The following is a 14,055-nucleotide window of genomic DNA, read 5'->3' as shown; positions in this document are numbered from 1 at the left end:
GACGCAGAACACTTGGTGGCTTCAGGGAGCTTAAGACACAAACCTGGAGACCTGAGGGGCTGTGAACACATGGCCAGTGTTCCCTTAGAGACATTGGCCAAATTCTGAAGATGTGAGGGGCAAGATGCTAAGAAGCTAAGCAGAAAGCCTCTAAGAAGTAGAGGAATTGGGGTTTTTATGACACTCTTGCCACACTGAGGAAATGCAATTAGGATTCAGGACCCACCAAAGGAAGAGACCCCAGTGAACACATTAGGCTTCCAGTGGATAAGGGGGAACGCTGAGGTTTACCAAACTTTTGTGCAGCCTCTCTTCAGCTCATCCCTGGTTGGATTAAGACTGCACACCCTCTAATTGCCCAGGAAAGGAAAAGGTAAACCTTTGTGGGAGGAGTATATAATAACCTAGAGCCACTATAATTCCATACAAAATGCACAGCATCTAATAAAAAAAATCACTGAACATGCAGAGAAACAGGATATATGGATGGAAAACCAAGAGAAGAAAAAGAGACAATAGAAACAGATACAGCTGATTCCAACAGTACAGACATTGTGATGAGCAGACAAGGACTTCGAAATAACTATGATTAATACGTTCAAAAAGAGGGGTGCCTAGGTGGCTCAGTTGGTTAAGTGTCCAACTCTTGACTTCCACTCAAGTCATGATCTCACAGGTTGCGAGATCAAGCCCCACATTAGGCTCTGCAGTGGCAGTGCAAGGCCTGCTTGGGATTCTCTTTCCCTCTCTCTGTGCCCTTCCCCCACCGTGTGAGCATTCTTCTCTCTCTCTCTCAAAATAATAAACATTAAGATATATATATCTTATATATCATATATATATGATATGTATATGCTATATATATGCTATATATCATATATATATGATATATATATGATATATATATCATATATATGTGATATATATATATGATATATATGAGATATATATATATATATGATATATAGGGGTCCTGGGTGGCTCAGTCAGTTTAGAGTCCAACTTCAGCTCAGGTCATGATATTGTGGTCTATGAGTTCAAGCACTACGTTGAACTCTGTGCTGACAGCTCAGAAGCTGGAACCGGCTTCAGATTCTGTGTCTCCCTCTCTCTTTGCCCCTCCCCTGCTCACTCTCTCTCTCTCTCTCTCTCTCTCTCTCAAAAATAAGCATAAATTTTAAAAATATTTTAAATAAATAAATATATATGTGTATGTGTATATACACACGTGTATACACATATACATACATATATATGTATATATATGTGTATGTATATACATATATACATACACATATACACATATATACATATATACATATATATATACACATATATACATATATATGTGTATATATATATATATATATATATATATACACATATATATATATGTTCAGGGGCACCTGAGTGACTCAGTTGGTGAAGCATCCGACTCTTGATTTCAGCTCAGGTCATGATCTAGCAGTCGTGAGTTTGAGCCCAGCACTGGGCTTTCTGCTGTCAGCATAGAGCCCACTTTGCATCCTCTGTCCCTCTCTCTGCTCCTCCCCCTGCTTGCATGCTCTCTCTCTTTCTCTCTCAAAAACAAACATTTTAAAAATATTTTGTATATATATAATATATATTTTATATATAAAAATATATTTATTATATATAATATATATATTTATGTTCAAAAAGAGAGGGAACGGTGGAGAAAATGCATGAAAAGATGAGAATAAATTCCCCCAGAGAATTAGAATCTATTTTTTAAAAACTGGGGGGCACCTGGCTGGCTCAGTCAGATATACATGCAACTCCTGATCTCGGCATTGTGAGTTTGAGCCCCATGTTGGGTATGAGATTAAGTAAAAATATTTTTTAAAAATTAAAAAATTAAAAAATAACAAAATGAAAATCTAGAACTGAAAAATATAATAGTTAAAAGTAAACACTCAGTAAATGGGTTTAACAGAATATTAGACACAGAAAAAAGGATAAGTGAACTAAAAGCTGGTCAACAGAAAATATCCCAAGCGAAGTAGAGAAAAAAGAATGGAAAATACATTTTTTTAAGTGTAAGAGACATGTGGGACATGGCGAGATCTAACATTTGGGACCACCCCCCACTTAGCTCAGAGACTGCTGTCCCCCGCCCCTAGGGCTGTGGCCTGGTGACTCCTCGCGGGCCCTGCCACCAAGGACTGCTAGACCCTGGGAGGAACTCCATCCACTCCTCCCCACACCGAGGCCTGTACCTGACCCTCCTGAAAGATACTCTGTCCAAACACCAATAGGACCTGAGATCAAATCCCATTTTTGTCATCTCCCCCCTCAGTGACTGAAGGGAATCACTTTACCTATCAGCTGGTTCTTCATTTGTAAATGGCAAAGATAACCCTACCCTACAGGGGTGTGGAGAGGATGAATGAAGTCAGCAGGGAGTATAAAGATCTACTGCCTCTGGCAAACAGGAAGTACTCAATACAGGCAAGCCCTTTGCCCTTGCCTCTCTTAAAAGTCCGGACCACATTCCCACCTTCATATCTTCATATCCTCAGCCCACCACATAGCAGGCACTCACTGAGTTGTTGGACTGCTGACGTGCTCATGGCCCCTTCTCCACAGCCTTCCCAGAGGGGTCAAGAGACTTGCCCAAGGATGCACAGCAAGTTTAGGATACAGCTGGCATGAGAATCCAGACAGTGGCCTGTACCACCTGTGGACACCGCCCCATCCCAACCCCACTGACCTGAGCGCTCGGTCCAGAGTCAGGCCTGAGAAGTCGAAGAAACTGAGATACTCCCCAGCCACCAGCCTGCTGAACTCGTTACTGTCAGGAGAGCATGAGGTATCCATTAGAAATAGGGCATAGCAAACAATAGGAGGTACATGGGGAGTGGGCCCTGGGGTACCGTGACCCACCCACCTGACCTGCCCTTCCCTAGGTTGCCTCCCGCTGCTGGCAAGTTGGACTCTGACAGCTTATCCTTGGGAGGGGCATTAGGAAGGTTTTAGAAAGGAGGTGCTGTCTCAGAAAGTAAGCCAGTCAGGGGAAGGGAGTAGGGAGAGGGATGATACAAAGTGTCCCCAGTAGAGGAAACTGCACAACATGTCTAAGAAGCTCTCAGCAGGGCCATGTGGCTGGAGCCAGACAGCAGGAACATAGCAGCAAGAGATGAGGGAGGGAGCAGGGCCTGAGGGGCAAGGGAAGGATGGGTTAGTGATGTGGAAGGGTATAAAGCAGGGAGGAGATGCGTGAGTGGTCAGATCTGAATGTGGAACACCACCTGCTGAGTGGAGACACCCCCCCCCCCCCCGGAGGCTGCAGTGGCTCTCCCAGAGGGGTTGGGAAGGAGATTTCAGAGGAAGAATCCACGGGAGATGGAATCGTGTGGGGCATGACACTGGAGGTGGCCCTGGGGGGAGGTGTCCACAGCTGTCCAACAGGTAGAGCTGGATGTACCCCTGTGAGAGCTGTGAGCTGGTTAATGACTTGGAAGAAAGGATGAGCCCATGCAAGAGGAAGGTGCAGACTCAGGACGGAGATCAGAGGAAGTCCCTCTTAAGGATGCAGGCCGAATGAGAAGAGAGAGGGAGCCAGTAAAGGAGACTGAGAAAACAGCAGCCAGAGAAGAAGGGATACAGTATCCTGGAGGCCACGAGTGTTTCAAGGAGACTGAAGTGATGAATTCTTGACTGAAAGAGAACGAATTTCCACCTGAACCTACTCAAGCCCCAAGCTCTCCCTCCCATTTACAGGAGACTAGGGACTGAGGCAATAGGGAAAGCGTGAGGTAACTCCGCGGGGACACCAAATCCAAATCGTGGAAAATTCTTCTGGACAAATGATTGTTTCTTCAACAGATACACAGCCTTAAGAAAAAGGAGGCAGCCTGGCAAACTATTGTTTAAGAGACTTAAGAGAAGGAAAAAAGAGAGAGAGAGGGAGACTCAAGAGACATATTGGCCAACTGTAATGTCGTGTGGACCTTGTTTGCATCCTGATAGAGAAGCATTTCTGAGACAGAAAATTAAACTGACACTAAATATTAGAGATTCTATGGAATTTTGGGTAAGTTTTGTTAAAAATTATAATGGAATTATGATTATACTTAAAAATCCTTATCAGTTAGGGTTGCATGGGTGGCTCAGTCAGTTAATTGTCTGATCCTTTTTTTTTTTCATATTTATTTATTTTTGAGAGAGACAGAGACAGAGAGAGAGAGAGAGGAAGACAAAGCATCTGAAACAGACTCCAGGCTCTGAGCTGTCAGCACAGAACCCAATGCAGGGCTCAAACTCACAAACCGTGAGATCATGACCTGAGCCAAAGTCAGACACTTAACCGACTGAGCCACCCAGGCGCCCCTGTCTGATTCTTGATTTCGGCTCTGGTCATGATCTCATGGAATCATGAGCATGGGATCATGGGATCTCTGCCCCTCCCACACTTGTACTTTCTCTCAAAATAAATATTTTAAAAAATAAATAAAATAAAAATCCTTATCATTAACAGACATATACTAATGTTTTTATGGATCAAATGATAGAGTGCCTAAAATATGCCTTAAAATAGTCTAACAAATGGCAAGGAAGGGGGGTGGTGGGGGTGGGGGTGGTAGGTGGATATTATTAACTTTGAAGCTGTGTAATGGGTATGTGGAAGATTGGAGGGAAGGTTGATGTTTGTTTCTTTGCTTGTTTGTTTGTTTGTTTGTTTTGAGAGAGAGAGCATGAGAGGGGCAGAGAGAGAGAGGGAGAAAGAGAATCCCAAGCAGGCTCTGCACTGTCAGCACAGAGCCCAGAGGCCAATACGGAACCCATTGTGGGGCTGGATCATGACCTGAGCCAAAATCAAGAGTTGAAAGCTTAACCAACTTAGCCACCCAAGTGCCCCTAAAAGGAGGTTTAATGTATTATTTTCTCTGGTTTTGTATATGGTTGAAGTTCACATAATAAAAAATTTAAGGAAAAAGGAGTGGGGTGTGTGTCTGTGATGTTGAGCCAGGTAAGTTGAGGCCTGGTAGCAGCCACTATATTCAAAGACAAAGGCCACTAATGGCCTTGGCCTAGATGGGCTGCTGCAGGCATTGGGTGGGGAAGAAGCCTGCCCCAGGAGCTGAATATGGAGAGGAAGAGGGGGCTGAGGCCACGCAGGGCAGTAAACCCCAGAATTCTGGCTGCAAAGAGGCTGGGAGAAGAAGTGTAACTGAGGAAGAATTTCTGTTTTACAGATGGGAGAGACAAGCGTAGTTAAGCAGTTAAATGCTGAAGGAAATTCTTGGAGCAGAGTGGTCAGAAGGACAGGAGGATGCAGATCAACCACAACCAAGGCTCCTGGAGGAGCCTCCTGAAGGCTATTAGGTTGGGGGTGGGGACTACAGCCCAGGGGGACAGGCAGGGCTTCGAAGTCCTGCTGTGATGTCTGGGCCGGAGCTAGGAGGCAAGCCCAGTAACATGGAGGCTGAGAAGGGTAGAGGAGGAAGGAGGGGGAGAGAAGTGAGGGAAGGATCCCAAGTGGAGCTATCCTCAACACCCCCCTGTGACCTAAGCTCTGACTTGGGGTCTAGGGGCTGGACTGTCCCCTCTGCCTTGGGGGCTATGACTGCCTCCGCTCATCTCAGTGCCTTAATGTGGTTGTGGGAGGCCCTCTGGAGGAAGGGCAAAGGCAGGTGGCCATGCTGATGGTCAGACATGCTCAGGATGCCCCACGTGATTCCCTTACCCTCACAGTCCCCGCCTACTCACCCCCACCCTCTGCACTGCGCACCTCAGGACTCTCATCTGGCTAGTCCCCTTTCCATAGTCTCAAGGCCAGGGCTTGTGCTTTGGTAGCTTCAGCCCCCTTAGCCAATCCCAAAAGACTGAGAGTAGGGTTTAATGAGGGCCAAGAACCCCTTCCCAGCTCATGGGTCCCAGGCAGATGCAGGTTCTCCTCTCCCTTGCCCTGCCCCACTGCTGTGTCCTCACTACCATCATCATGGTCCCAAAACCACATGCCACATCACACTCCCCAGCCCCGAGGGACCGCCCTGCCACTATATTCCCCCGCCCCCCAGAGCATGGGCCTTCACCCAGGCAGCCCAAAAAGGAAACAGATTTAGGGCAAGGCCAGGAATGAGGACAGTGGCAGGAGGAGGAGCTCCTGGGGACTACTGGGAGCCCCCCAACACCAGGCACCCCTCACTGAAGTCACCCACACCCCTTTCAGGCTGAGAGGACACTGGATTTGCCTGGGGAGGGGGGGTACAGGAGACAGACTCACTTCTTGCCTAGCTGCCGGGCGACGTCACAGCGCTGGAAGCCCTCAAGGTGGTAGAGGCGGCGGGCCAGCCGACGAGCAGCTTCACTGACCCCCTGGCACCCATTGGCCAGTGGGTCTGTGCTGCCAGGCTCCAGCCCCTCCGAGCTGCTCAGCTCTGAGTCCGAGTCTGAAAAGCCATCCTTTAAGCTGGGGTCACTGCACAGGGAAGGTGGGGACAGGAGAAAAGGGGTCAGAGGCCCAGGGTCAGAAGCCCCAGGTGGAGGCTGGAAGGTCTCCCCAGGCCTTGGAAAACCCACGCAGGAGCCAGAGCAGGGAAAGAAGCTCCAGTGCATCAGGAAGAATCAAGTCATTTAGAAGAGCCCCTCAGTGAGATGACTAGAAGCTACACGACCCACAGCATACTTCCCTGGCCCCACCAAGGCAAGAGAGGCCCAGAAGAGCAGCATGGAACCTCAGGACCAGGATGGGAAGTCTGGGTGCAGAGGAAGGACACGATACCTCAGAGAGACCTTGTTCTCTCTGGGTGCACTGGGTTGCCCTAACTTGCTTTGCCTGCTCTGGATCTCAGTTTCCCCATCTGCTCAATGGTTCTCCCAGTTCCCAGCCTAGGTCCTGCCTCACCTGGCTGAGTTCAGCAACTTGTCTGTGTCCTCCTCCTCTTCCTCCTCCTCCTCCTCCTCCTCCCCACCTGGACCCGGGGGTCCATCTTCATGGAAGCCATTGGGCACAGCAGTTAGAGACAGGCGGCTCAGGACGTTCTCTGATCGGCTGCAGGAGATGGAGCGCCGCAGGGGGCTGCCCAGATCCCCGTCACCACCAGCTGCTCCCATGTCTCCCTCAGGCCCCATGTCCCCATTGCCTAAGCCAGCCCCTGGCTCAGGGCTATCACGGGCCCGCTGCTGGATGAGGGGTGTCAGGGGGGCCTCGAAGCTGACACAGCTGTCACTCTCATCCGTGAGGCTCAGCACGTCCAGGGAGTCGAGGCTGCTGTACTGGGTGCCCCGCAGCAGCTCAGACTCCACGATCTTCTCGAATGTGGCACTGAAGCCATCCCGCACATCTGGCTCTCCAGGGCCACCCGACCTGTGGGATGCAATGACCAGTCACCATCCTCCTGTGGTGTCCCCCGTTACAGGTGCTAGGACTGCACCAATCTGTCTGGGAACTCCCCGGGGACAGGAGCAGACATGGATTGTTTCCTGTTTATTCTTTTGGCCGATACTTACTGAGCACTAGGTGTCAGGTCCTGGATTGGGTACGAGGGTTTGGCAGTGAAAAGGACAGGCGTGGTCCCACCCAGTGCCTGCCTGGACCTGGCTTAGAGTAGACATCACTTGTCTGAATGAATGAATGAATGAATGAATGAATGAATGGGAGGCCTCTTCCTCCACGGTGGCACAGGGCCTGCTGCCTCCAGGCTTTCCAGAACGCATGGGCATCCCCCTACCAAACTAGAGTAACTCTGGGTCAAAATTTTGCTTGAAAGTTCTCAGCTTGGCCAACTACATTATAGCTCTCAGGCCTTGCCTTAATGTCACCTCCTCAGGGAGACTGAGGAAGGCAGGTCCACACCACCCACCACTCTGGCCCCTCTCTTTATTCTCAATCCTCAGGTTATAGCCTCACTTCCTCCCAGCCCCCATCAGCATGTCTGTCGTATTGTTTGTTCCCCTGTTTACCATCTGTTCCCCAGTCCCACCCCCCACAAGGCCAAGGAACACCCAGCACATAGTATGTGCTTATTAACCCTACTGAATGGTGCACTGGGTGAACAAACAAATGTTAGTCAGCCCTGTGGCTTAAGACACTGCCTAAGCTATTGCAGGGCCCTGTCCCATCCCTGGAAGAGGTCTTTGCACTGGCTGTTTCTCTGCCCACAGTGCTCTTCCCTCAAGCTGAAGCCCTCCTTCCTTGTCCCCTTCTCAATGAGATATGCCCTGAGCACCCCATTTATAGCTGAGACCTGCCCCCAAACACCCTACCCCTTTTTCCTACTTCATGGTTTTCCAAAGCACTTACCCCCTTCCTACATACTATATAATTATTATTTTTATGATTCATTATCTATCTACCCACTAGATCATACGCTCCATGACAGCAGGAATTTTTGTATGTTCTATTCACTGATGTATCCCCAGCACCCAGAATAGAGTATCACACAGAGCTAAACCAAGGTATCCTGGGAAGATTCTTATCCACTGGGAAGAAGCACAGGTAAGTAGAAAGGACAGGTAAGGAAGAGGAAAGACTGACAAAGAGCGAGACCAAGAGAGATGAGACAAAAGAGAGACAAGATAAAAGAGACAGAGAAATAAGAGAGACAAACGTCTGAGAAAAGAGATACAAAGCATGACAGAGTAAGAGAGACAGTAAGAGAGACAAAAATAGAGACAGAAGCACAGAGGCAGGAAGAGGAAAAGACACAGACAAAGAAAGAAGCAGGCTGAGGAGGCCCATTTCAGATAAATTGAAACCCACCATTTGCAAGGAAGTGCATCCCTCACTGCCCCTGAGGATTAGCTGCACCCTGCTTCTCCCCCACCACCTGCTGCATGGGAGACACCGAGCCGTAGGTGGACTGGGAGATACCCCCACCCCTCAAACACCTCCTTAAACCCCAGATCTAAGATGTGGTCCTAGTGTGTTCCCTGGGGAAGCATACCAACCTGAGAGAAAAAGCTGGAGTCACAGCCAGCTTTCTCCTGCCCCAGTTCCAGTAGGCTCTGAGACCACAGTCTCATTAAGCCTTCTCTTGCTGGAGAAGGAACTGGGGAGGACGGCAGAAATCTAAAATATGGCAGGAAGTGTGACAGTGCACTGGTGTGGTTGCCTCTACTGAATTCCAGGAGGAAGAGACAGATGAAAAGGGTCACTGCCCTGGTCACCAGAGCAGACACTCAAAATCTTCCCAGCAGAGACACTTTGGCTAGGCCTGTGCTAGATCCCAGAGATACCTGAATAATACAGATCCTTGCCCTTGGTGGTGGGAGTGGGGGGCTCTCATCTCATTGTCAGAGCCATGAATGGTCTCCCCCATCCCACTATCTCCCACCTTCTCATGCATCTGAGCAGACCTGAGAGGTGGTTCTGACAGAGGCCTGAAGACTATTAGCCCAATCTCCAAACTTCCATCTACCCCCAATTTCAGCCATCCCAAATAAATATGCCACCTAAACACAAGCCGTAGGCTCCAAGAAGCCCCAGACCCCTGCCTGCACCCCACGGCCAGGCAGACGGCTGCCCTAGGACCTGTCTGGATGGAAACACTCATAGCCACAGCATATTTGGTACACACAGGCACCCAACCCCATAAACTCACATTCCTATCCACAGAGCTAGCCACACTCAGCCCTGACACATGCAGACCCAAGTGCCCACAAATGCACAGGCCAGGCACACTCAAACCCCCACACACAAACACACGACCACAAAGACCCATGCACATCAGCATGTTCACACATTCCTATGCACACAATAATGCACAGGCCAGACCACGAGGCATGCCACCCATGCACACTGGCTCATCCAGGCCAGGGCCTGCAGCTGTGCACACTAAGACTTCTATATACTTTCTTTTCTCAGGACATTCCCCTGTCCCTTTCCCACCCTCCTTGTCCAACTAGTACCTCCAAGACATGTAGGTCTCTCTGCTTCCTGCTGAAGATAATAGAAATGGAGTGTAACTTCAGTTAGTAGAACTGAAGTGAGATTCTTGGTAGAACCTCTGGATGGCACTCAAGCAGGGGGTGGGGTAGCTGTCAGGGATTAACCCATGAAGCCTACTCTTCTGAGGTCAGTTGCAGAATTGGGAGATCTTCACCTCCAGGAAGCAGAAGGCTGGACCAGATGACCTTCTGCATCAAAGCATTTTGGAACTCTACTGCAAAGCCTGGGAAGGAGGGAGTGTGGCCCTCCGACCCCACATAGAAAGAGCCCATGATGGTTTGGGGGGCTGTGGGTAGAGAGCACAACAGGCCTGCTAGCCTTTGAAATGTAATGGCTCCAGCCTTCCAAAACACCCAGAAGCCGGGCAAAACAGGGAGATGTAATTCCCATTTTATGGAGGAGAAAAACAAAAACCAGAGAGGCTAAGTGGCTAGGCCCAAGCCATATGGCATTGGAGTGGCCAAATGCAGCAAGTCCCCAACCCAAGACACCAACTTACCCCAGCTGAGGGTCCTCAGTGTCCAGACATAGATTCCTGGAAGCATCGTCCCCCTCTGCCAGCCCACCAGCCCTCCAGGGCCTGGACTGTGTAGAATCTTCCAGAATGTTTGAGTCTGGCCCCAGGACTAGGCCATTGGTGAGGGAAAGGCCAAGGCTGAGGCCACGGAGGGCCACGTTCGGGCCCTGTGCAGGCTCCTCGGTGTCCACCAGAGTGCCCCTTATCTCATGCCCTGGGCTATTGTAGCTACTGTTCAGGTCCTGACTCTGTGCCATTCCATTCTCGGCCCCTGGTTCTTCCTCGGACTCCAAGCTGGGGTCCCAGGCAGCACCACCTTCCCCAGGTAGTACAGATGGAAGCTTATCCTCATCCATGGCAGCCACTACTTCCACTCTGTGCTGACTGCTCCTGGGACTCCACTAGACCTGGAGGCAGATAGAGAAATGAAAAGGTAAGTCAGACAGGACAGGTGCTGGGGGGTCTAAAGACAAGAAAAAACCAGTGCCAAGTAGCCTGCCTGGGGACAAGAGGATGGCTGAGAAGATCTCAGGACCTCCTGGCTGGAGTATGGGTTCAGACTGTAGCCTCCTCGGGCCAGCCCCGCTCACCTCTCCCCTGACCCCCGGCCATCTTGTGTGCCACAGTCCTGCCTTCCCTGTTACTTCTTTGATGTCTCTGTTGTGCCCATAAGAACCCACCAAAGCTCTCTGAGAAAGATCCAGGTTGGGAGGAATGGGAAGGGTCCAAGATCTCTGGAAACCCTCTTCCTTTCCAGCTGGTATGTGATGTAGACGAAAACTCCAGGCTGACACCAGTTAGCCCTCTTGCCTCTTTCCATGTTCTCACCCTGACTCCAGGAGCCAGACAAAAGCGAATTTGTGGTGAATGGAGGGAACTGAGATGGGGCTGCCTTTAGAGGGACAGTTAAGACAGGAGGCAAGGAAGTCAACAGAAGTGCAGCTTTATCAGAACCAGACATCAACCCAGAGAAACCAACCTGAGGCCCAGCGTGAGGCGCTGTCCAGGGTGCTGGGCTGGTGAGGCACCACCCAGGACCCTGGCCTAGAGCAAGCCTGCCTTTGTTGCTCAGTGCCCAAAGCCCTGGCTGTGAGAGGAGAAAAGAGGTGGGGGCCTGGGGTTCCCCTCCACATCCAGCCCCCCAGAGCTCACCCAGCCTTGAGAAGGGACTTAAGAGGAGGCTGCTATGGGGCATTCTGGGGAGAGTACCAGAAGGGGACCTTGGCCTTGCTCGCCTAACTCATTGTGTGATCTGTATGGGTCGAGGTCGGGGCCTCCTCACTGCACCAGCCAAGCCAGCCCTACTCCCATCTGCCATGCTTTGGGTTTGTAACTCCTCTTAAAATGAGGAGACCCATTTCACTTGCCATATCCATCCCTACCCCCTTTTTAAAAAAAATTTTTTTTAATGTTTACTTTTGAGAGAAAGAGACAGAGTGTGAGTAGGGGAGGGGCAGAGAAAGAGGGAGACACAGAATCCAAAGCAGGCTCCAGGCTCCAAGCTGTCGCCACAGAGCCCAATGCAGGGCTCTAACCCATGAACCACAAGATCATGACCTGAGCTGAAGTTGGACGCTTAACCAACTAAGCCACCCAGACACCCCTTTCCCTGCCCCCTTTTTAAACTGATCAAAACCAGCCCAATTTCCCAGAGGCTTCCTGCTCAATCTTATCCCAGATGAGAGGGCAGATGCAATGGGCTGTGTTCTGGCTCCCCCTCAACTGTCTCTCTGCCCCTGGCCCCACCCAGTCTAGGCTATTTCTGCATCACCCCACCCCACCCCACCCATGATCTTTGTCATCGGAGATACACACGAGCCCCTCCAAATGACTTCCTTCCTTCTTTCTTTTTCTCTTTCTGTCTTTAATTTTTTTAATGTTTATTTATTTGTGTAAGAGAGAGAGAGAGCAAGAGTGAGCGAGTGGGAGAGGGGCAGGGAGAGAGGGAGACACAGAATCTGAAACAGGCTCCAGGCTCTGATCTGTCAGCACAGAGCTCAACGAAGGGCTCAAACCCACCAACTTTGAAATCATGACCCGAGTCGAAGTTGGATGTTCAACTGACTGAGCTACCCAGGCACCTCTTTCTTTCTTTTCTTTTTTTCTTTCTTTTCTTTTTTTCTTTCTTTTCTTTTTTTCTTTCTTTCTTCCTTCCTTCCTTCCTTCCTTCTTCTTTCTTTCTTCCTTCTTTCTTCTTTCTTTCTTTCTTTCTTCCTTCTTCTGTCTTTCTTCCTTCCTTCCTTTCCTTCTCTTTCTTTCTTTTCTTTCTTTTCTTTCTTTCTTTCTTTCTTTCTTTCTTTCTTTCTTTCTTTCTTTCTTTCTTTCTTTCTTTCTAAGTACACTTCATGCCCAGCACTGAGCCCAATGATGGGCTTGAACTCATGACCCTGAGATCAAGACCTGAGCTGAGATCAAGAGTCTGACACTTAACCGATGGAGCCACCCAGGCACACTTTCCTTCCTTCTTCAGGCTTCAACTTCCCCCCAACAACCCCAGGCTCCTCTGAAAAGGGGTCCTGAGGGTTCAGGGGAGGCTGAAGGAGAGGGACTTGTCAGCCTGAGAGGCTGCACCAGAACAGCTTGTAAGTATAGCAAAAAGGATTTAAGTGAGACCCAGATTGCCTATACTTGCCTGGTCCTAAGTGTCACTGGAGGGACTTGTTAAAATACAGATTATGAGCCCTCCCCCAAACCTCCTAAACCAGAATCTACAGGGACCAGATATAGGAATCTGTTATTGAGTGGGGTAGACAGAGGTCTGGGGCCTCAGCCCACCCACCCTGAGCATTCCTTCCTAGAATCTAGAGTTTTGAAGACCTCATGAGCTTAAGATTTTATTTTAAAAAACAAATCTGAAGATCTAGGCTCTAGAATATCTGGGCCCTGATCCTAGGACGCTGGGGACCCCAAGGGGCTCGGCACTAAGTGAGGGTTTCTTTCTGGTCTGCCCTAAATCCCTGCTGCTGCAGTTGCTATTTCAATCTGTTCCCTCTGGTTGTGTACTCAGAGGGGGGAGAACAGGAGGTCATCTCCTCAACTGAGACTTCTTGGGGGTGGGGGGAGCATTTCTAAAGGAAAGAGGAGGGAGAGTGGAGACTTTTGGCTTGCTGCCTGAGTTCTAGTCCTCTGGCCTGCTTTCTAGCCCAGGGGCCTGGATGTGCATTGGATCTGGGGCACAGGGCTTCAACCCAATTCCACCAGGGTGCTTCGCTCCCACACCCACACGTGGAGGCTGAGCCCAGCAGGACAGAGTGCCTCCCCTGTGGTCAGGGCTCTGTCTGAGCTCCCAGGAGGCCTGAGACTTGAAAGCATAAGCAGCTTCACCTGATGCTCATTTTACACCAGCCTCAAAGCCAAGGTTAAGAACAAATCAAGGACTCCTTGGGAGGCCCCTACCTCATCCCCCAACTTCCCGCAGCTGCCTCAGGCTGGCTCCAGCCCTACCTGCCCTGCCATGTCCTCCTGCAGCTGGGAGCCGGGTGGAGGTTCTGCCAACACTGGGCACTGGGCCGTGTCCTTAGTTTCTGGGGGTGGGCAGACAAGGGACAGCATTGAGCTCCACTCTGGGCGGGGGGCCCAGAGTCCCTGCCTGGGCTGAGGGCCAGTTGAGCCCAGAAATAGC

General features: G+C 50.0%; 1 protein-coding gene across 9 annotated transcripts in view; it reads right to left on the bottom strand.

Moving 5' to 3' along the window:
• PSD2 (pleckstrin and Sec7 domain containing 2) overlaps positions 1 to 14,055 on the bottom strand; it is a 74,288-nt gene that overhangs the window by 23,782 nt on the left and 36,451 nt on the right. For all 9 annotated transcript variants that reach the window (XM_053221888.1, XM_027076556.2, XM_053221879.1 and 6 more), the window contains 4 exons: positions 10,416 to 10,840; positions 6,872 to 7,333; positions 6,251 to 6,445; positions 2,735 to 2,815 (listed from right to left, as the gene is read on the bottom strand). In XM_053221888.1, the coding sequence (XP_053077863.1) occupies positions 2,735 to 2,815; positions 6,251 to 6,445; positions 6,872 to 7,333; positions 10,416 to 10,789 (1,112 nt within the window). In that variant the 5' untranslated portion in view covers positions 10,790 to 10,840. The remainder of the gene's footprint in view (positions 1 to 2,734; positions 2,816 to 6,250; positions 6,446 to 6,871; positions 7,334 to 10,415; positions 10,841 to 14,055) is intronic.

Source organism: Acinonyx jubatus, chromosome A1 (genome assembly GCF_027475565.1).
Source record: "Acinonyx jubatus isolate Ajub_Pintada_27869175 chromosome A1, VMU_Ajub_asm_v1.0, whole genome shotgun sequence".
Taxonomy (NCBI): domain Eukaryota; kingdom Metazoa; phylum Chordata; class Mammalia; order Carnivora; family Felidae; genus Acinonyx; species Acinonyx jubatus.
Note: the sequence above shows the minus strand (reverse complement) of the source record. Positions and strands in the feature narration are given on the sequence as shown.